This window comes from Myotis brandtii, unplaced genomic scaffold, assembly GCF_000412655.1.
Source record: "Myotis brandtii unplaced genomic scaffold, ASM41265v1 scaffold456, whole genome shotgun sequence".
NCBI classification, from domain to species: domain Eukaryota; kingdom Metazoa; phylum Chordata; class Mammalia; order Chiroptera; family Vespertilionidae; genus Myotis; species Myotis brandtii.
Window position 1 is genome coordinate 1,562,620 of NW_005367431.1, and position 23,241 is coordinate 1,585,860.

At 35.4% G+C, this 23,241-nt stretch overlaps 1 protein-coding gene and 1 long non-coding RNA gene across 13 annotated transcripts in view; one reads left to right on the forward strand and one right to left on the reverse strand.

Moving 5' to 3' along the window:
- Positions 1-23,241, reverse strand: part of EPB41 (erythrocyte membrane protein band 4.1) — a 112,403-nt gene that overhangs the window by 26,211 nt on the left and 62,951 nt on the right. For 3 of the 12 annotated variants that reach the window (XM_014546807.1, XM_014546805.1, XM_014546797.1), the window contains exons 11-13: positions 22,641-22,846; positions 17,991-18,053; positions 12,795-12,971 (exon numbers count right to left, since the gene is read on the reverse strand). In XM_014546807.1, coding sequence (XP_014402293.1) covers positions 12,795-12,971; positions 17,991-18,053; positions 22,641-22,846 — 446 coding nt within the window. Of the gene's footprint in view, positions 1-9,561; positions 9,670-10,986; positions 11,038-12,794; positions 12,972-17,990; positions 18,054-19,258; positions 19,301-19,467; positions 19,525-22,640; positions 22,847-23,241 lie in introns of all 12 variants that reach the window. The other 9 variants (XM_014546801.1, XM_014546799.1, XM_014546796.1 and 6 more) reach the window with 6 other exon arrangements.
- LOC106727627 lies at positions 14,851-15,899 on the forward strand. Its single transcript, XR_001363852.1, has 2 exons — positions 14,851-15,264; positions 15,508-15,899. It is a non-coding gene; the product is annotated as an uncharacterized LOC106727627 (long non-coding RNA).

A 23,241-nucleotide genomic window follows, 5' to 3' on the forward strand; every position in this document is an offset into this window, starting at 1 on the left:
ACAGACACCCACAGAGCACATTACCCTTGTTTTGCAAACCCAGTAAGAAATGCTTTGCACTGCAAGTGCCCACAGAACCAGCAGGAATCGAGGTTATCTTAGCACAGAAGGAAGATAGCCAGCAGAAGAGTGCAGCTCCTGGTTCTTAACTAAAGTAAACAATAAACATTACAGTCACTTAAATTATCAAGAATATATTTAAATAATACCCCCAAATGCTCTGCAACATGCAAACTAAAAATGTACAATCCAATCCTGAAAGATCAGTTAATTGCGAGTGCTTTGTTTCTACATTCTTCTCTTTAACAAAACATGGCAAGTTTATCTCACTAAAGAATGGCTTAATTTAAATGCCTTGGGGAAAAGCTCTAAAAAATAAAATTTACGTCATATCAATATTTGTAATCTTATTTCTATTTTGAAAAATTAATAATAACAGTGTTTTCCTTGGTTGTATAATAATCACTAGAAACATTAACCTGGTGATTTTTAAAAATTTGTCAAGTTAAAACAAATGTTTTTAAATGGACACTTGCAATAAAAGATAAATCAGATGTGGTAATGCCTTCTTTTGTAAAAGCCATATATAAACAGCACATAAAGATGACAAGTCAAGCAGCAGTAGCCCATTCTTCAGCCAAAAAAGGAAAAAAATGAGGAAGAACAAAAATTACCAAAAAGAAAAGCACCCGCTGGCCCCTGCCCCCCCAAAGCCTCATAAATAACAGTTTGGGTACACTTTTGGTGGAAAACTCAGGCCAACTGATGGTTTAAAAAAGGACATTAGAATCACAAACACTCATGATGGGGATAAACTAACAACAGAGTAACCATGTGGCCAGCAAAAGATGGTTTAAAAATTCTCTATTTCCTCTCTAGTGTGCCGTTCTTTATCATGCAATACATTTCTCTTCATTCTAACTTTTATCACTTGGCTACACCCTCCCCCACTTAGAAAAAAAAGTTTGTATGTTATTGGTCCCCAGCTAGAAATACATTCTTGTAGAGATCACTAGCTTCTCCATGAAATTGGAGTCATTTTCATGGTCCATTGCTATTCTCTGGCATATAAAGATTACATCTGGATAAAGGAGCTTATTTAGGAAGATGTAGGCCTTCTTTAAATCACCGTTGGTAAAACTGCTTATTATATGAAAATCACTCCATAATGCAGCCTTCACAAATGCCAGCAAATGGATTTTGCCAGTGATGTATCCTTCAACCATAGTTTTTATAATTTCCTAAGTAGTGCTGTTATTAGATTATCCCCAGAATTCGTGAATATAAAAGCAAACAGCTTCAAAATCAGTGTCTGATGCAAAATTTAACTATTAGGTAATAGAAAATTTTGCCTTGGTACTGCACTCACCAGCAAAGGACTCCACAGATCAAATGAGTGTTCTCAAGCTTGAACAGAGCTACAGAAGTCAAAGTGATTGAGCAAATATTAAAGGTTATACTAAACATATCTAGGAGACCCGAAGCCTTTGGTTGGTCCATTTTATTTTATATACTTAGAAGGGTGGAGAGATGAAGATGGAGAGAAGGGGCTATAACCAGTGCAAAAACTCATTTAGTATGGAACACAAACATATTTGGCAGGGCTTCTCGGAAGTCCCAATTCCAAAAATGATAAAGCCGTAATAAGCATTTAAGAAAAATATTATGCCCCTATTTGGTATCTAAAAAATAACATGATTCCATAGAACTAAATACAACAGAAAACTAGTAGATACTAACTAGCTGTGCCTTCTCTTCCTGAAAAATCCTGTAATAATGAAACGGCTTTCAACAAATTTCTAACAGGAATGTGGTTTTGGAGAAACACTACAAAATTTTTCTATTACTCAGACCTCCACAAGGTACTTACTTTGAGCTAGTAAATACTAGTAGACCACTTCAAAATGTAGAGTGTTGGTTTTAAGTAACCACCTGGATAATACAATAGAAGCTAGAACTGTGAGGAGAGAATAAGAGATAAGGTTTATCCAAGGTGAAGTAAGAGATCAAGTGGAATACATTCTGTTAATTCCACCTTCCAGGAGCAAGCTCTCCTCACACCCACATATCCACACCCACTCCACTCTTCACTCTTCAGTATGATCAGAGTGGCAATCCTGGCGGGTTAATAACTACTAATTTGTAGAGTGCTTTTATGAAACAACATCTGAAAGACAATCAGCATATTAAAAATGCTTCTAACAGATGTGACAATTACATGTATTATAGTGACTGATTAAGTTGGTTAGAAAAAGTTGTTTTAAAATGCTTGGTATAAATAAGTCAAATGAGTTCCCAGCTGATTTAAAATATTCTGAGAACTGAACACATGTCAATAGGTTATCTCTTTTTTAGGAGTGAGAAAAAGGTAATTACTGGGTCACAGACAAGAGTAAAAATATGTAAAACAGGAGAACTTTTCTGGAAAGACTGGCTGACAATATCTCTTGCGGATCCACTGAAGCAGAGGTTCCTTTTTATTTTTTCTTTTGTAGAAGGTCTGTCTATGTATAGCACCACTGGCTCCTATTTCCCTTAATGACTAGTATCAACCGGAATCAGATTTGCAACAAGATTTATTCATGATAAATTTACATATTAACAGAGCAAATAACGTGAGAAAAATATCAAAGAAATTGTTCCAAAAGAGACGTTCTCAGCAGAGGCTTACATATATTGTTGAACTGCTAAATGGATAAACAGTTTATTCAACCGAGTATCAGAGCTCAAGAATCTTGGACCAAGAAACCGAAAAGAACATGTTTAGGGGTTTATTAGAAAGGACCTCCCAAAGCTAATTACAGATCAAGGAATCCTTCAGAACACAACCACGTCAATTTGGAAGCAAAGACACTTATGAAAGAATATAACTTCACTTTATTCTGACTTATTGGTAAATATTGCCTAATTAGGTTCTGAATGGAGGAATCCCTGTCAGAGAAACCTCTTTATTTTGAAAGAGGAACCCTTCTAAAAGGTTTTCCTAGATACCCAACCGCTTACATCACTAAGGTGTACCAAAAGTTGAGACTGAAAATAATTTCACTTTCTTTACCATGGTTTTTAGATAATGTCTAAAACTTGGCTAAAGAGAAGGTGAATTTGGGAATTGTTTATTCCTTAGGGGAAAATGGAGGTAGACCCTTAAAAAACAAAAAACAAACAAACAAAAAAAACACCAAAGGAGTTAGCTGGATTCATCACTGAATACATTACAAAGGCAATATGTTAACAGAGAAGAAAAATTTGGAAAACTGACAAAGGCAGGCATGCTGTGGTGGTTACAGATGTTTTAGATTATTGTTCAGGTGTACTCTGCCAGATAAACAGAAACAAATACCTTGTCTTTTGTTTTCCATTTCTAATCATAAACAAGATAAAAAAAATACCTCTACAAGGAATGAAGACAAGATTACAACTACAGCTCTTCAAAAACAGTACAAGAGCAGAAAATGTAATTAGTCAATCTCTGGTTCTCAAGACCTATGCCAGAGGTCAGCAAACTACAGCCAGCATGCCAAATCCAGCCCTCTCCTGGTTTCTGCAGGCTATGATCTAAGAATGGTTCTCTATTTTTAAATGATGGGGAAAAATAGAATAATATTTAATGACACGTAAAAATGATATGAAATTCAAATTTCAGTCTCTATATAAATAAAGTCTGATTAGAACACATTCATTTGTTTATTTATTGTGTATGCTGCTTTCACTCTTCAATGGCAAAATTTTGACAAAGACTATGTGGGCTGTAAAGCCGAAAAATATTTATTATTTGGTGCTTGACAGAAAAAGTTTGCCAACCCCTGGTCTATGTGATATATCTAAAACTCTTGCTATCACAAGAGTTTGACATATTTCATGTTTTTATATCATGTAAAACACACATGTATCAACTGCTCTCTGTAATGCATTTTTTGATAAATACAAGTTGTCAAATAATGAAGTTCTTTTTTGATATCACAATCCAAGATGAATTTATACATACAGAAACATACCCATCTTGATAATATGTTCTATAGTGAAAATAATTATTACCTGTAGTAAAAGGATAAGAACTTTTAATTGAACCAAATTACAAGACATTTATTAGAGAGACTAACACCTATCACAGAGGTATATGTAGATTCTTTGACTAAACCATGGGCCATACTACAGAATTAACAAGAGACAGTGGCTTCTGGGTTGTATATGGGTTTCTGGGCTACCTGCATGTACTGACTGGACATACGGTGAAGAAATTGGCACACATCTGTGTCCCAATATAAGAGAGTCTAAGTGAAAAGTTAGAGTTGATCCATTACCATTTGTGACTAATCATTTAATTCAATTCAACAATTATCAGTTATTTGTTATACTATATCTGAGATACAGAGGTGATAGACTGGCAAACAGAGATGAGCAAAACAAGGCCTCTCACCTTTGAGAATCTCAGTTTTGAGAAGACAGGCACAAACTAAAAGGTACAGATTAACAACATTTCAAAGTTTTATTTATTTTTTTTCTGGTGGAGATCTAAATCATAATCAGAATGTTAAACAGAAAGTAAGTTTCCATAATTTTATCAGATCACATTGGTATAAATCAGATCACGTGGGATGTTAAAGTATGTAAACGTTAGTCAGGCTGTCAGAGGAGCAAGCAAACTTAGATCTAAAAAAATAAACCCCAGGTGTCTGTGTTATCTATGAAGAAGCTGGGATTTACAGGAATTTCAAAGTGTTCTTTTACAGAGGACAAGTCAGTGGGTATGGACATAAAGGAATTTACAGGAATTTACAGGAATTCCTTTTACAGAGGACAAGTCAGTGGGTATGGACATAAAGCTAAATAAACCACAGGGAGCAACCTATGGGCAACAGAGCCAGAAAGAGAAAGAGCCGCTAAAGCAAGGAACGCTAAAAAAGAAAGGAAGCAAGCAGAAGCAGGAAGACTGGGACAGCTCTGGATATAAGATGGTAAGTTATCTGAGGGCAATAACTGTGACTAATTCCAACATGAGAGTTACTTTTAACTATATAAAGAGCTTATAATGTGGAAGATAGAATGACTTTTATACAAAAATCAGAGATGTCCAAAAATGTAATGTGCTGTATCTTAGGAGATATTTAAACACAGGCTAGGAGACCACCTGATCTCTAAATCTCTAAATGATACTGTACAATAGAGTCAAGCATTGTAGGGGAGAGGAGTTGGATCCTAAAATTCTGATAATCCTGCAATTCATTACCCTAGTGGGCCATGAATAAATGCATGGACAGCAGTAACCATGCTTTTCCTTGATTTTTATCCTCTGCATTTTGTTGAGATAGGATCCTACACATATCAAAGACTCTTTTTAAGAGACAGAATTAGAGAAAATTAGACTAAACTGCATCCTTTATTGATTTGGGGGGACCCACAAAGATAGTTGGGACTCTATGCTTCCCCTAGCTCCTTTAATCTCTAAATGTTAGATTTATTCTATTATTTATCCCAAACAGAATTCTGACTATGATAAAGGGGAGTGTGCCGTCTAGGATATCGATCGCAAAAGATAAGAAAAGCACTACTAAAGCATGTTTCCTCAACAATCTGTCATCTATACATTTAGTTAGGCTATTATTAAAGTTATTTAGCTTTTAATCTGTATTTCCTATCTATGGACGCAATAAATTATTTTCTCTTCTTCTTGTCTTTCAAGTTCTAGTATGACAGGAATTTTATTTAGGAAATGGAATACTCCATGAATTTGTAATTGTTGGTCATAGCCACATCTCTTCCTCTTCCAGCCTAACTTTATATGGCGTCTTCACTCTAACAACCATACCTTCTTAACCATTTCAGATGCCCATTCCTAAGTCCACACCAAGGTGTTTCTTTTTGCGTCATGTTCTATTGCAGTACAAAGGAGATCCTAAGGTGTGAGGGGTAACAGGAGCAGAAGTGAGAGAAGACTTACTGACACCATCCACTACAGTGTAGAGCAAGACTGGGATTTTGTAATGTCTATGAAGAAGAATAAAAAGGAAAGAAACTCTGTGGAGAAGTTCTGTATATCTTTACTATACTCAATACCCTTGGCAAAAACACGCAACAGTGAAAAGCATTTTATATTATTTTTGAATTTTAGGGCTTCCTTTTGAAAGGAAAGGGTAAAACCCAAATATAAATTTTGATTGGTAATGCCTTCTAAAAAAATAACTGAGACTCTATGCCTATATGTTTATTACAGAAGTGACTTAGGAATGTAGGAGAAAGTGAATTGGCTTATATTCACATAAATTTCAGAGTAAAATTTATAATGATATTTAATAGGAAGACATGTAGTAGGATGTAGGATGATCTGGAAATCTAATCCACAGATAACCGCAGTCTAATGTGTCAACAGAGTCATCTTCTCTCTTCAAAACTTTTACCAAAAATGTAAACAAGTAGTAAAATTCACCCATGCAAACTGAATCTCCTTCATAGAAAATGGCTAAAAGGTAGGTCTGAAATATTGATGCTGGCTTTATTCACAAGTATGGCCCGCTCTAAGTATGCCATAAGGATAAAATGAATTGTTTAAGAGTTTAATGAATTTGAAAAGACATTTTAACTTTAGTAGTTGTAAGTGCTTCTTCAAATACCAATAAGGAGTAGATGGAAATAAACATAGCTATTTAATTTCTTATTTTCATGTGTTTGTTTTTTAGTTTCCATCTTCCCAGTCCCCAAAAAAGCAGGAATTAAACAATAACCAGAGTTTCTGGTGCCTGGAATATGTTACAGATTCATTCCTATGAGGTAGGTTTGTCTCTACACTACTAGGTGGAAATCTGGGCACCACATAAGTAAGTGAACCTCTCAGTTACTTTAGAAATAAATAAAACCAAGGCAAACACTCAAGATTTTTTACTGGTCTGTATTAATAACTTTAGCTCAAATTATTTTTTACTTATCAACCTGCCATTAAGAAATTGAACCAGCCAGGCTGGTGTGGCTTAGTGGTTGAGTGTCAACCTATGAACCAGGAGGTCACGGTTTGATTCCCGGTCAGGGCACATGCTGGGGTTGTGGGCTCAATCCCCAGTAGGGGGTGTAAGAGGCAGCCAACCAATGATTCTCTCTCATCATTGATGTTTCTATCTCTCTAACCCTCTCCTTTCCTCTCTGAAATAAATAAATATATATAAAAAGAAACAGAACCAGGGTAAAACCAATACACAGTTATTTGGATCTGTCTCTGGTATTGAGAATGGAATGAGATATGAGAAGGAAACCAAAACTATTTACAGCTTTAGGTCACCAATATCAGCAGCATTAATTTTAGGTAATACAAAGCTGTAATGTCCAATGTGTTTCCTCTGATAATTGTGTTGGGTATAATTTTTGAGCCAACTTAGTCCAATACAAATAAAGGTTTAGCCCTTCTCCATCAGTAAGGATCTGTGAGGATTCCTGCTGCACTTGATAAAACTGAAAAGTATTACTGGATTACACTAGACTTTTAATGAATTTGGAATAACTCTAATACAAAGGGAAAAAATTTCAAGGTGAAGTTTACAATAATAATAAAAAGCTGTGTATAGGAATGAAAACTAGAACTATAATCTGAACAGTTATAAAAGTATCAATAACATTCTAAGATTATTTCCTTCCTAGTTCCTTGAAAAAATAATTTAAACCAATGCTATAGTTTTATTTATTTCATAAGAAAGCTCTTATATCTCTATTTCACAGATAAAGGGGAATATTTATGATGATCACCTTCTAAGTTAGAGAATAGCTTTGCAATATTTCAGGTTGACTTGACGTTTTTTTCTTTTTATGAATGAATCAATAAATATGCTTAATTATAAAATATTTGTTGTAAACAGATATAGCCTCTGACATGAAAGATACACACTCATACCGGATTTTTAAATTTAACCTGCTCCTTGCTTCTTTTTCCTTTATTTGTCTGTGTGTGTGTGTGTTTTGTTTTTGGAAAGCCTATAATGACAGAGTAACAGTTTTTAGGAATACCAGAGAATTACTTCTGCATGTCTACAGAGACAATAAAACAATAGTGATGAATGCTTAAGGACAAAAGTTTCTTGGTTTTACTGTTGTTTTTTTGCTCTAAGAAGCCATCATCTTAAAAACAGAGTCTTGTTTGGCAGTTTCACCACCTGAAAAGCATTAAAGAGTAAAAGAAAGTGCAATAATCTCATTTTGATGACCCTATGAACTCAGACTTACAAACAAATATTTGAGACATTAACCAAATCACCCATATTGGTACATCCAAGTGCTATAAAAAGCAAGCTACATGCAAGACTTCATTAATAAAGGCAGAAAGTGACAGGTTAGACATCCGAGTTATGTTGTGAAGAGAGAGCACACTCATATTTACTTCAGGAAAGACTTAAAAATCAACATGCAAACAGAGGACACACTTGTCACGAAAGAATTTTTTAGCTCACAAGGTCATCAATTCAAAACAATTGATTTCAACACAAATGTAAGAACAAATGTGTTTAAAGTGTACCAAGAAAACAAAATATATCAATACATATTTTAAGCTTACCACATGGCTAAATTATGCTTCTAGCAATATAACTAATTACTTAAGTCATAAAGACAAACACAGTATTTTAATTCAGAAGAGTATGTTTATGTACAGATCTTGAATAAATCTGTATTCCAGGACTTCTAAAGATGGGTAGAGTAGTCTGGGAAATTCAGTCCTGGCTGGAGGCTATGGGATACCAGCACCATTTTCCTTAAACCATCAACATTTTATTTATGAAAAGATGGCATTTAACCTTTGCAGAACTCTTCTCTACACCAGACAGGATGAAGTTGTTTGTCCCTGTACCTCTCAGAAATACACATTAGGAAGGCCACAGAAGTCAAAAGCCCTTTTCAAAAAAAGGGCCTTTGTATATACTGGTTTGATATATCAAGAAAAGGAGTGGTTTTGGATTCATAGATTAAAATGTATCATTTTAAGGCTTTTGAAAGGTTAGCAAGTTGAATTTTTTTCTTAAACTACAGAGCCTGTGCCACACAAATGACTATGGAAGATTAGGAAAATATTCCATTGAATGTTTCTGCAGAGTATCTTGCTTTGTGTGAAACATTGGAGAGGAGGACATAGCAACAATAAATAATAAAAACATGAAAGATAAAAGAGCAAAAGCTTTTGGAGAAAGTACCAACCTGCCATAGGCTTAAATCTGATTAGTCTAAACTTGTTCACTTCAGTGAAGAAAGCTGACTTAGGCAATCCATTCCTACTCCTTTGTACCCCATAATGCATATTCTACAAAGAGGAACATTTTATTGACAGAAAAATGATCACAAGAGCTATCAAGGACAGTGAGCTATCAAGATCAGAGGGCATCATACAGTAGAAGCCAAAAGTTCGACAGTTTTAGTCTTGACATTTCAGATGAGCACCCTGTTTTCCAATCACAGAAAGACCAACCACCAAACAGCCAATGCAAGAACCACGAGAAAAGACATCATGAAAGGAATACGAGGAGATGGAAAAGTATTAGAGTAGAGGTGGCACTTTTTGAAAGACTTGTGATCCTCAGGGATTGGAATAGAAACCTTGGGAAGAACTTCTTCATTTTCTTGCTGGGGCAAAGCTCTTTCAGTAGATCTCTCTTGCCTTTTAATTTTCTCTTCATCCTGTACTAACAGAGCACGTTCCTGTGTCTGCTTTCACGGTAGAAGATCAAGAAAGACAGAGAAAGATGAACAAAATGACAGATGGAAAATGCTTAAAAATGACACTTGGGGATGTGCAAAGGATTTGGGAAAATCTTTTGGACACTCTATTTTATTTTGACAATTTATCCCAGCAAAGTTTTTATAACACAATACTCAAAGATAACTTTTTTGAATGAACACTAGAAGTCCTGACGAATCAAGGAATCACTGGACTTCCTTACAGCATTTATTCCTCCTTTGAGGATATTCACATAAGAATTTGGGTCACTTTTCATTGTTTTGGTGCTGTCAATTTTTCTTAGATCAATTGGGCAAAACCAATAATGAAGCATTCTTCTTGCCATCAGAAAAGTTACCTTTATTACAAATAGAATGGCAGAATATAAAGTTACCCTCATATTTCTTCATATAGACTTTAAAAACGAACAGTTCATTCAATACGGCAATTAGCTTTTGCTCAAGGGAATAAAAACCTTAATCCTATACATTTTAAAGATTGCAAAGAAAAAATGTATAAAATTTTATATGTGCCTCCGAGGTCTATCAAAAAACCCCACCAAAAACCCCACAAATTTACAATTATAAACTACCTTCCCCTCTCTCTTGGAATTATGATTAAAAATAAATAATAATGACCACCATGAAGGTTTATAGATCACATTAGGCAAATACTTTTGACACTTTTAAGGAGAGTTATTTTTTTACAATTGTCCAATTGTTAAGTTTTTTTCAAGTCCCTGCTCCCCGCCCCTCACCCAAATTTCTGTACTCTGCCATCCAGTCAAGATAGATGTTATCTATGAAAGGAAAAACTTGGCTCTAAGTTCTCTCAGTTGAGCCAGCCTTCTCGGATCAGTTTGGAAGGTCGACACTGGTTCTTTGCACACCCCTAAGTGATATGTATCAGGGAGAAAGTAGCTGGGGGACTGGTCAGCAAAAAAGAAAAAAAGGAAAAGAAAGGATGCAAAATTATAATAATGATTTTTAACAGAAAACAAAGGGAGAAGAAAGACAACATAAAAAGAATAGGGTACAATTAAATTCATTTTCTCTCTGAAAACATATTTACATCTGCATGCAGCTTTTCAACCAGCCATGCGCCAACATAAGCAATTTGGAAGCTGCAAAAGCTGCAGCAGTGGAAATGTTATGTGTTAGGTCAAAAGGTGGTGGGTGTGAATTTACTAGTATCGCCAAAAGAAAAATAAATTAGCCGCTGCTGTTCAATTCTGGGGCATTATCTGCTTAGTGCCATGGCAAGAGCAAATTGTGATCGAGAAGCACAAGTAACAGCAGCTTTACCTCTGGCCCACCAACCTTTCTTTCCGAGGGAAGGACAGAGGTTTTCTTCACCTGGTCATACACAAATTATAAAAATTCAGTTGCTTTGCAATGCAACAACAATACTGTCAAAGGTGGAAGAGGTATCCCCAGAGAACAGAAATATTGTTCTAATTATTAAAGAAAAAGTAAGATATGCCAGAAAGTGGAGTTATCCTATACAAAAGGTTATCACAGTACAGTTCTTATTTATTCCATTATTCATTTAGAGGGGTAATATACACAAACATAGAGCTAAAGTTTCACAAGTATCCCCAATGATGTAATTTAATTTATAAAGAGTCATTTCTTTAAAGTCCACAGAATGACATAGCCATTCCCCAAACCAGTCCTGAGATAGTTTCTGAAGGGTTTCTATTAAGATATAAGATATTTTCTGGATATGGAGACTGATTCAAATTTACCAAATCTCATCCAAGAGAATACTCTTTACTTTTTCCAAAGTAGTTGAGCATCTTTTATTATTTGCACAAAACCAAAAAGAAAACTTCTAGGAAACATGCAGTTACCAGGCGAGATAGAAACGCATTTTGTCCACGAGAAAAAGTCAGTTCAGGGGACATTCGCTAGATTTAGAATACAAAACTACGTCCATGTCCATCAGGGCATGGAGGCCTCGAAGACAGTGAACAGGAACAACTGCATCCTGCATCCCTGGTAACTCTACTTAGCTGCCCATCGTTCAGGATTTCTCCACCCTTACTCAGTGAAACTGGTTTGACTCCATTTAGAGAATCATTAGCCAATTTTAATCACATTTTGAAAAATACAGAAAGTACCCTTTGTAAACCAACTTTTACTATCTTCTCCAGTTCCAGAAACTAAATAAGTTGGATAGTTTATCTTAAATTCTGAATATAAAAGCAATTTTTAAAAATTATTAAGATATCACTTTACCTTTCTTAACTAAAATTGCTTTTGCTTTGGGGGGGGGGGCAAGCGTATAATTTAAAGATCATTACAGTCACTCAGCAAAGTCATTGTGACTATTTATATAAATATTTAGCCCGGCAGGCTAAAGATTAAGTAAAGAATTTTTGAATATATGCTCAAGGTAACTTTTAGACATTTTCATTACACAGATTCATTTATTTGGGTGTAGAATTTCTACAATAGGAATGACAACAATAACAGAAAAAGAATAGCTCCTGGAAAGTATCTCTGGTTCCTCTAATTGTGACTATGTTATAAAGCAGTGTATTAAAAGTTTGATATTTCTCATAAAAATAAAATAAATCATCAACAGTTTTTCTAAAATTGAAATACAATAATTTAATACTTGGTATTCTGCATTCGCTAGCTTAGGGGCCTCCTAGGTTTATTATATAATTGTGGTCAACCATTCCAGACATTTCTAAGTTGTTCAAATGTTCAAATAATGTTTTTAAAAAATGCTTATTCCTTTCTAATTTTGACCTTACTAAATTTAGTGTACTCTCTGGTCCTTGAAGGCACAGTTTGAACATAAAGTTCCGTTGGCTTATGGTCAATTTGTAAACACACACTAGCCAGAAGCATGCAGCTACAGAGAGAGTTCTCAGACCCTAATCATCTACTGGTAGCTCTAAGTGGCTCCCTTAATTAGACTGGGTGGTCCAAATAACTTAAAAAAACCAGTGTTTGATTACGAATGCCTTAAAGCTACAATGAACTGGTGAGACACCAAAGCTAAATTTCAGCTCTAAACTTTCTCTCAGATACAGAATATGAATATAAAAAACACTTATTTCACTAATTCTCATAATTGGTCACGTGAATAAAGTACTCACTCCTTCTCCTGTTGGGATTTGGCCATTGATGTTAAGTGTTCGGAACGGGGAGTGAGTGGATAAGCGTTTATCCCACTCACTAGGCCGTGGTTCAGGTACAGATTCCATGAAGTTCTTTTTCAGTTCACTGATGCTGGCATGATGTTTTTTGATCTCTTCTTGACTTTTGTCTAAATCCTATAGTTGGAAGGGTAAAGATGCAAAACAATAGATATTCAGAGAAAAAAAAGTACCAAGGGAAGCCCATCACAGATTATGAGCACTGGTAGAAAACACACCACATCCAGGGATAGATATAACTAACCCATAAATTGTATTCAAATTGTAAATATACAACATGGTATAATTGCTTGCCTTTTTTTTTTCAACAAGGTGCTTTTCTTGGAAGCAGTGAAGCACCAAAACCCCATAGCACTTAGCAGTTATATAACCCATTAGAAGCTCACTCAATTTTACAACTCTCTTCCCATTATGACACAGCGCTAGATCTCCAACTCCTCATCCCAAGAAGGTAATCCCATACTCAATTAGCCTCAGCTTGATATAAACTGATTTAGGCTCAGCTCAGGCAGGATGGAGATAGCAATAGACAAGGAGAAACTGTTAAATGAAGGACACGGTGAAAGATTCAGTTTCCATCACTGACTGCCTTGCATTGGTGAGTTGCAACTGTACAATATTCCTCTATTTCTACCTAGAGATAGTTTTGCTTCCCTATTATTTAGTGGCTGTTGTTGGTTTTTAGTAAACAGGAATAGTCCTTTCTTGATATAAGAATTTATTACTAGTATATAAGTGTTGATTCTTTAAGTTATACACCTGAAACTAATATAATATTGTATGTCAACTATAATTAAAAGAAGAAGAAGAAAAAAAAGACTATCTCTCTGTGAGAAAGTGATTGGCTCCAAGATTACAAAAAAAAAAAAAAAAGTTACTGAAATTTCAGGCTCAAGCTTCCAGAGCAGGTTGTTACTATCTCTGAATATTTACTCAGGGGTATGTCATATAATGGCTTTTTTCTTTGCCAATACTATTCATATAAACTAAAAGGCTTATGCCTTCCAGCCTCTGACAGCTTCACTTTATCCCTTAGTACAATTAAAAAATAGGGGCCTACTTCTACTAAACGTCAATGAATTGCGAGTGATTTAACAAGAGTTCATAAAATAATTTATATACCTCCTTGATGATTTAAAATACCTCAACTGTTCCAGCAGATGTGCATACTGGACAACCAGGGGTAGGCACTTAAAGGGCATATTCTAGGGAGAAATGATCAAAACTAAGGTTGGTAAAGCTTGTAATAATGAGAAATATTTAGGTTTAAGAAACAGGAGGTATATAACAACTTTCAAAAGGGAGATTTGGCCAGAAATAATCTGAGAAATACAACTTGAAGACAAAAACTCAAATGTTCTTTGCCCAAATTCTTCTCTGAAAAAACTCAAAAGATTTATACTTGAGATCAAAATATGTGGGAGCCTGTCACTTGATGACTGCTAAAAATTCTGTGTTTGTTATATATCAAGGCAGCTCTGTATCCAAGAAAAGCATAACACTAAATATATCTCCTAATATGCTATGTGAATTTTGGGATTTGTCTTCTTTTTTTCTTTTTTACTCTTGTGGGGAATAGCCTCATTTGGAAAAAAATTGGAACTGATTGAAATAAAAATTTGTTTTAAAAGTTTTTTCTGCAGCAATTTAGGCTTCAACTACATTAGATATTTTTCAAAAGCAGTGTCAAAGGGAAAATAACAAAAATAGCATAGGAAAAAAGAATCAGTAAGGCACATGACACAACTTTGATTCTGGAGATATTCATTCAGAAAATTCATTTAGTAGTCCATGCTTTTTATTTTTGCAAGAATGAACCATGTAGCCCTAGCCGGTTTGGCTCAGTGGATAGAGCGTCGGCCTATGAACTGAAAGGTCCCGGGTTCAATTCCGGTCAAGGGCACATACCTGTGTTTTGGGCTCGATCCCCAGTAGGGGGCGTGCAGGAGGCAGCCAAGCAATGATTCTATATATATATATATATATATATAAAATAATGAACCATGTATATTTGATTTGCGGTCATTCAAAGAGAAAACTAACCCCAAAAGGGCAATTCTGTAGCTCCCCCATAAGAGTACCTCTTGCTTTCTGGGATGAAGTGTAAGTATAGCTCATGAACATGGGCTTCACCATGGGGAAACAACAGTTTGCACTTTTGTTCTATCTGAAAGCAAGAAAAGCATGTTTACTAGCTAGAGAAAAGGCATAAACAAGCTCAGTCAAAGACTCTGTAGTAGGCTGAGCATCTGAACCCACCAGGCATGTAAGGACCTGTGACCCAGCACCTGACTGGAAATTAAATCTGCTCGGGTCAAGAACAACTTAACATTTGGGGGAGAGTTAAAAGAATGAATGGAGCAAAATATAAATGAGCAAGAGATGCTACGGTAAAACTATGACTCTCTAGGTCAGTGATGGCGAACCTTTTGAGCTCGGCGTGTCAGCATTTTGAAAAACCCTAACTTAACTCTGGTGCCGTGTCACATATAGAAATTTTTTGATCTTTGCAACCATAGTAAAACAAAGACTTATATTTTTGATATTTATTTTATATATTTAAATGCCATTTAACAAAGAAAAATCAACCAAAAGAATGAGTTCGTGTGTCACCTCTGACACGCGTGTCATAGGTTCGCCATCACTGCTCTAGGTTAACCTTTTAACACAAGAGTTTGTTACTCTTCTTGCCTAGCTTTTCTCTGGCTTGGAACCTGAGAAAATAAATGTTTCAATAACATCAGTGGTTTCTGAGGGAGCTTTCTCCATCCTTCTTAGCTGGCTGTTGGAAACCTGTGGGGGCACAGAGTAAAATTAAGAGCTCAAAGGGACCTGTTCCAAACAGAATTTGTCATAGACACTTGCTACAGGTTCCCTCTGGGAGATGGAGGAGGAGGAGGCGGTACATCTAAAAATTAACCCGACCTTATTTGTGCCAGAACAAAGCATTAGTGGGGGTAGGGTAGTAGAGGGAGGAGGGACGCTTAAAAAAAAAACCCAAAAACTGCTAGAGTGACAGATAACTTGAGAGAATTTCCTAAGAGGGAAAAAAAACCACACCCAAACTTTTATAATAACTAGAGAATGATGGTTAGCCAAATTACTTTGGCTGTTTTCAGGTTAGACACTTTTTGATGCCTATCATATTTTAATTTTAGCAGCAATCAAACCAAAACACTTCATTAAATATAAAATATTCTCAAAAGGTAGTTAGTAGTTTTAATTTTCAAGCACACACTTATTAGAAATCCCCTCTCATGGCTGTCAGTGAAATGCTGGGGAAAAACACACCACACACAGGGACTTTATGAGTCTCAGAAGCCATAACACACCTCATGAAACAAATGACAAATATATGATTGGTACTGCAGGTTCCAGTTAAGAGGAGGCCAAGAAACTGGCATGTTTGGAATTAGGAGATGTTACATTGCTGAGCTCAAGGAGATCAACTGAAATCAGTTATTTTTCCTAATCTCAGAAGAGGAACCATTCAGGTCTAGTTTTAGTTATGGGCTAAAGCAAAGAGATCTAGTTGCCACGCTTGAAATATCCTAGGGTCCAGCTTTGGAAAACCTCATGCTACATGAGGTAAATGTATGTAGAGCACTTGATATTGTACCCACCACATAGTACATGATTAATGAAGGCTGGCCATAACTTGTGTTACTTTCATCAAAGTACCTTATACATAGCAGGCACTCAAAATTTATGTTTTGACAAAGAATAAGATGAGCTTAAGTAATTATTAGAGACCATTACATTAAATCAGTGATCTATCCTAAAAAGTTTCTTTAATCTTCCAGATTAATAGTATTGACCACATTTAATATATGTTCATCTTTCAGGTCTCAGCTAAAATGCTGTCTCTTCAGAGAGAGAACTTTCCTATCCATCTTATTCACAGTAGATCCCTTTTATTAGCACAGCCTGTAGTTTATTTCCTTCCTCACTTCTATAACAACTTGTAACCATTTTATGACTATTTGTTTACTTGTTTATTGTTACTCTCTCTCCACTTCCTCACACTGTAAGCCTTCTGAAGGCTGAAACCATGTTCATCATCTTCCTGTATATTTATATTTCCTTTATAGCTAAGTTAAATCCCTGATATCAGAGTTTGTGGTTGTTTCTTTTGGCTCTGTTTTGAGTGGAATTGTAAAATAATTTGGTCATCAACTTCTATATGAGTTTTTTGATGTGTAAACTAACATAGCCTCAGTTTTTTCTCTAAACAGAATAATTCATTTCCTTATTTTTTCCTCAGAGTTCTCAAAATCTTCTAATTAACTTTGTATCCCTATCCAATATGGAGCCCAAAACTAGATAAAGTATGCATAACTCTGATAAAATTCTCACCAATGTTGACTGTAATGGGAAAATGACCTTACAATTGCTTTAATCGACGGTATGTTGCTATTTCTTAGTTGGGGGGGGGGGGGGGGGGGGGGGGGAAGTAGTGTAATAGAGTTAGACAGGTCTACCTCAAACCCTAGCTTTACCAATTTACCAGTTCTGTGACCATATGGAAATTACTTAATTTCTCTAAGCTTCAATTTTCTCATCTTTAAAATAATAATCTCATACCCACATACCTGTTTTTATGATTAAACCATCTTAGGTCATAGTAACTACTCATAAATGCTAGGCTCCCTTCTTTCCTTTCTGTGTCTTTTCCTTCCCTCTGACTATCCTTCCATCATTTTCTGGTATCTCCAAAATTTTAAGTCCATTTTGAATTGTGGTCATTTCTCTTGCTTTTCCACACTCAGTTCAGAAGATAAAAAAATTGATGCTTGGGACATGTAGCAGTTTATACTCTTAGAAAATTCAATGAATTTTTTTTAACAGAGATGTACAATTTTCTAAAAGTGGGTAAAACAATGGAACCACAAGAGGCAAAGGTATTCCCAATCATATATTTTTTAGATAAGTATGAGAGATGGAAACTAAAAAGAATCAGGTGAGATGGTTACATATCTTTGTGTTTACCAACATGCAAAAGCATTTTAAACCTAAAATTCTCCCATGCAGTGGCATGCAAAACCAAACGCAGCACAGAAAGAAGAAAGGGGCATCAGCAAAGAATGCAGAAAGTTACAGGCAACCAAATGAAATAAGCTTCAAGTTCATACAAACCTCCAACATTAAATTGCTATGTCTGATATAAATGTTTTCACCATCTAGTCTCTCTCTCTTTTTCTGTGAAAATGAAAGAGGGGAAAAACAGAAAAGCATAAAAAATTAAAATACTGTTCTTGCGGGGAAAAACTGCAAATTGGCAAACCAAAAATTGTTTAAAATTAAATGTCCACAGCGCAGCAAAGCCAACATGAAATGGTCACAGAACCACAAGGACACACAGAGAACACGATTACCACTGGGAAAAGGATGACCTTGTCCATGAACGATGGAAGAATGTGATGATGTTATTTAAACAGACAGTGCTCCTGGCTTCATTGGCTTCTTATATAATAAGATGTTTTATGTTCATTTTTTAAATTGAGCTGTTTGAGGGGTTATCTTAACACATGATTTTAAGAAGCGTTAAAACTCCATGTTCCTTCCTGTATCTCTGGAATAGATAAATACTTTAAAACATTATTTAGCCCTAGCCGATTTGGCTCAGTGGATAGAGCCTTGGCCTGTGGACTGAAGGGTCTCAGGTTCCATTCCGGCCAAGGGCAGATACCCGGGTTGCGGGCTTGACCCCCAATAGGAGGCATGCAGGAGGCAGCTGATCAATGATTCTCTCTCATCACTGATGTTCCTATCTCTCCCTCTCCCTTCCTCTCTGAAATCAATAAAGAAATATATTTTAAAAAGCATTATTTAGTTTTTTGACATATTTCATACATACTCATAATGCAATATGTACATCTCTAATACTTTTCATAAGAAAGATCTATTGGCATTTTATATATGATCATTCAATATTATATTCAGTAGAAACTGATTCATCTCACTCTATAATTGGGAAGAAAGAGGCACAGAGCAGTCAAACCCAGTCACTAACAGTACTGGGAAATGCTATGATGGTTTCCATAATAAATATGTATACAATATTGCCAACGATTTCAAGAATATGGTGCCACTGTGAAATATTTCTTATAAAATTTAATAAAGGATAGGTTTGGCCTTTGCTAATCATTTTACTGTGTTTCAAAAGATATTTTTCTACTGGAAAGTTTATTTTAAAGAAATTTTTCAATTATAGTATAGGATTTTAATGTCTTTTGTATCATATGTGTGTGCATATATGCATACATATACATCTATCTTTACTTGAAAGTAATTTCTGATTAAGAGAAATCAATGAAAAGAATGGATCACTGTCTTTTTAATGCACTGTAAAAGTCAGCATGGGCGATGCTAATGCAGTTTTGTGAAAGTGAAAAATGGCTAACCTTCCTCATTCTTATCAGATCTTCAGTTTTTTCTGCAAGCTTCTGTTTTGCCATTATTAAAAAAAAAGAAAGAAAACTGATAAAATATTGGCTCATTAAAGTTAGTTGGAACCTTAATTTAATTTAATTTTTTTAAGGAGAGGGGAGTTGGGGAGAAATAAAAATTGAGGAGGGAGGGGAAAAGGAACAAGTGGCCTACTGGCACAAACCTGTGTTTGGTCACCATTTGAGGTGGGTACTGTGACCTCGATGTGGGTTTTTTCCCCCTACATTTAAGAAATAAAGTGGTTAAAAACATTTTAGGTTAGTAGGTTCCTATGAATAGCATTATTTTCAAAAAAGCCACATCTGTAAGCTGGTTATAAAATAAGTTGATATGTAATCATCATGATGCAGCGTTTAGGGGGTGTAAGAGGGAGGGTCATTACTCTCAAGAGCAATCTGTTAGTTCATCACATTTTCAAGGCTGAAGAGGTAATATGGACAGCAAGTGATCAGAAAAGAAAACTAAGGTAATTATCCTACTGATGAACATTTTATACTTATTTATAAAAAAGTACGTACTAAAAGTAATTAGGCTCAAAAAAGCCATATGTTTTTGTTTTGCTTTTTAATGATCTAGAGGTACCTTAAATAACACTTAAAAACAAATTTACAAATGAAGATATCAATGTATGACATACATGATAGTTAGAAACAAAAAGAAAATCTTTGCAGTTAAAGCACACATATAACACCAAGCAGGTAGATATAAAACATTTTGTTAGTTGACCAATATATTTAAGGAGGCAGTTTCACTCTCGAGTTTATTAGATAACAAAACATCAAAATAAACTTAATCCAAACTGTTACTGATGCATGCAATTATTACTAAGGCTGGTTTATAAATACGCACACACAGGGCTCAGCTGCAGTATTCAACATTCTATAATCTCCTCTCTAGGCAGCTGGAGCCCATCTGTTTGGTGAATGGGTAAGATTCATCCTTAATACTAGGAAGAGAATAACTAAGGCCTCCTGCCTAGCTTTGAAATACCTTTAGTAATAGTCATTTCATATACCCCAAATGGAGTAAGTATAAATAAACAAACACTAGACAGACTATTAAGAGAAAGCATAATAAAGTGAGCAATGCCTAATGCACTGGATATCTCAAAATTAGAAAACTTTTTATTAAGGGTCAAGTCAGATACTTTGCATCAAGTTCTTTAAAGAACCAAATCGATCAGTGGGTTTATTTTTAACACACTTGGCAGCATAACTTCAGAGTACAATGTCATTGTGCTATTTTCTCTAGAACATAAGATAACACCAAATCTTGTGACCCTGTCAAATCAGAAACACATCCATAATAGCACTTTTAACTACCAAGGGTAATTAACAATTTGGGTCAGTTCTATTCTGAATCCCAGTATACTGGTTATGTGACCATTAGCAAGTTATTTCACCTCTCTGAGTTTAAGTTAGTTTAAGTTTTTTATTGATAAAGTAGAAATGATATTTTCATAGACTTGTGAATGCTTAGCAAATGGTAGTTTTTAATCATTTTGTAAAGCTTAAATTACTTGTGTAAATGAATAATGATATTTTTGCTTTGGATTCCTAGCAATCCAACAGCAGAAATTGAGAGCCTCTACTTCGGTCTAAGAATGGAGGCCAAGTAGCAGCAGTAGTTCTGTGTATGCCCCCTACAGAGAACCTTAAATGACAAGATGTACACACCTGTAAAACAGGTCTTGTCAAATGACTCAAGATGCCAAAGAGCTCTCTCTATCTGGCACCAAATTAGTGTTAGATAGTGAAATTTACACAGCTACAAGACTACTTTATTACTGTTATTGCTTTATATAAAAATATGGCTCAAGTAAAAAATATGACTCAAGTAAATTCCATAATTATTTTTTAACTGCTACAAATAAAATCAACTCAGAGTCACCCTTAATTCTGTACTATATTATAGTAATAGGTGGTTATCACAGGTGGTTTTCAGTCTGATCTCAACACAAGTATCTCAAAACAATATTATACAGAATTAATTGGCAAGAAGACCTCCTTCGGGCACTTAAATGGGGACCATATACCAGAAAGCGATCTCTCCACTCTGCTGAGGTCCCAAGAGCAAAGGGAACCTTTCTTGAAGATACTTGTGTCTGCTTATAGGCAAAGGAATCTTTTGTCATTCAAAAAGATTCCCTTGTCAACTCCAGTAATCCAACACTTTCCAGTTAGTATAACAGTCAGAAGTGCCAGGTAAGAGATCGTAACTTTAAACTGGGTAGTCTAACATGAAAAAGGCACTATTGACATTGAATTGGATGGCTGGTGTCATGCACATTTGGCTGGTACAAAAATGCAAACACCCATCATTCAATCAAATGTTTTTTGTTTTCTCTCTGGACTCAAGTTGATCTCAAAGGACAGTAAAAACTGCATGTTGTATTGCACGGTGTTTTTTTTAATACCATCAACGCAGAGCCAACTTGCCCTCTGCTCTACAGGTAAACTAGATGTTGAACTGACTCCAAAAGAACAAAATTAATCCATCTGCCAAGGTGAGAGCACTTACTAAGGTTTTATATGGTTTTAAATTTCTAAACAGACATATAAAGACATCATTTTTCTTATAAAGACTGAGTCGATTAATTTCTGTTGTCAAAAGAGAGATTTGTATTTACTTTAATAAATCTGAACTAGCACCTCAACTCCCTCACCACTTATCAACACATAAAAGATCAGCCCAGTTACTGTTACTCCTGGAAAATCTGCTAATTAAATTAGTAATTTTTCAATACGGTTCGGTGACTAAGGGTACAATCAACTCAGAACTATAAGTCAGTCAGTAGCATAACCTCTCCCACATACTGGATCTTCCCCTTTTTGGAAAGCAACAACCACATAGATGCAATTTATGTAATACCTGGATAATCTCTGGCTATGTTACACACATATCCAACTTAGGGAAATCAAATTGTATTTTTATCACACTAGCATGGCTTACTCTTAAAAAGGAATACAGATATTCCTTCTGGATGAGTAAAACATTTTTAAAAGCAGATGATCACAGTGCTGCTGTGTTTTATAGACTTATTATTATTATTATTATTATTATTATTGTTATTATTATTTCTTTTTTAGATAAAAGCTGAGTTAAGGTTGGGTCATGTGAAAACTTCTGAATAGCTCACAGTCTTCATGACATTGAAAACATTCTATGAAAACATTTTACAGGTTCACGGGAGATACTTTCTTTAAGAAAGAGTAAGGGAGAAATAACTTCGTAAGGATTCTATAGGAATTAACGCTTTGAAAACCTTCCTGGTCAAGCAGTTAACACCTCTAAATGGGAAAGTTAATTTGCCAGATACGTGGACTTACGACATACCTTCCACACTTCTGTGGGCTCTGGCTCAGCTTGCTCAGGTGGCACTTCTTCCTTTTTTACTTCAACCTTCTCTGTTTCCTTCTGTGCTTTAGAAACCACTGTTTTTTTGGCAGGTGCACCTGGCACACTGCCTTCTGTGTCCTGACTCTGAGCAATGGCCGGTGCAGAAGTGGGCCGAGGACTTCTGTCTGTTGAATCGACAGCCGCTGTTACGTGAGAAAAGGAAAAGAGAATAAGTGAAGGCAAGAGTCACTGTACCACTTCGAAGTCACCAGGTGACCATATGAATGCTACAGCATCCAGTGGACTATCACACAGAAGGCACAAAAATAAATCATTAGTACTGCTCAGCCAGGTAATTGATGGCAATAAGAAAAAAACTAAAATGTGCAGGTGATCATGTTCGATTAACAGGAGTCAGGGGTGGAGGTGCTGACATCAAAATAAGAAAAGAAATTGAAAACTCATTTTATTAAAAAGTTACCAAGATTGTGTAACTTAGTAATCTGTTTGTTTCAAGAACCTGTAATGCAATCTATGTAGAAAAAGAAGGGGTTTAATCAAGTCTTATTTCTTCCATGAAGCCTCTTTGAAATAAAGA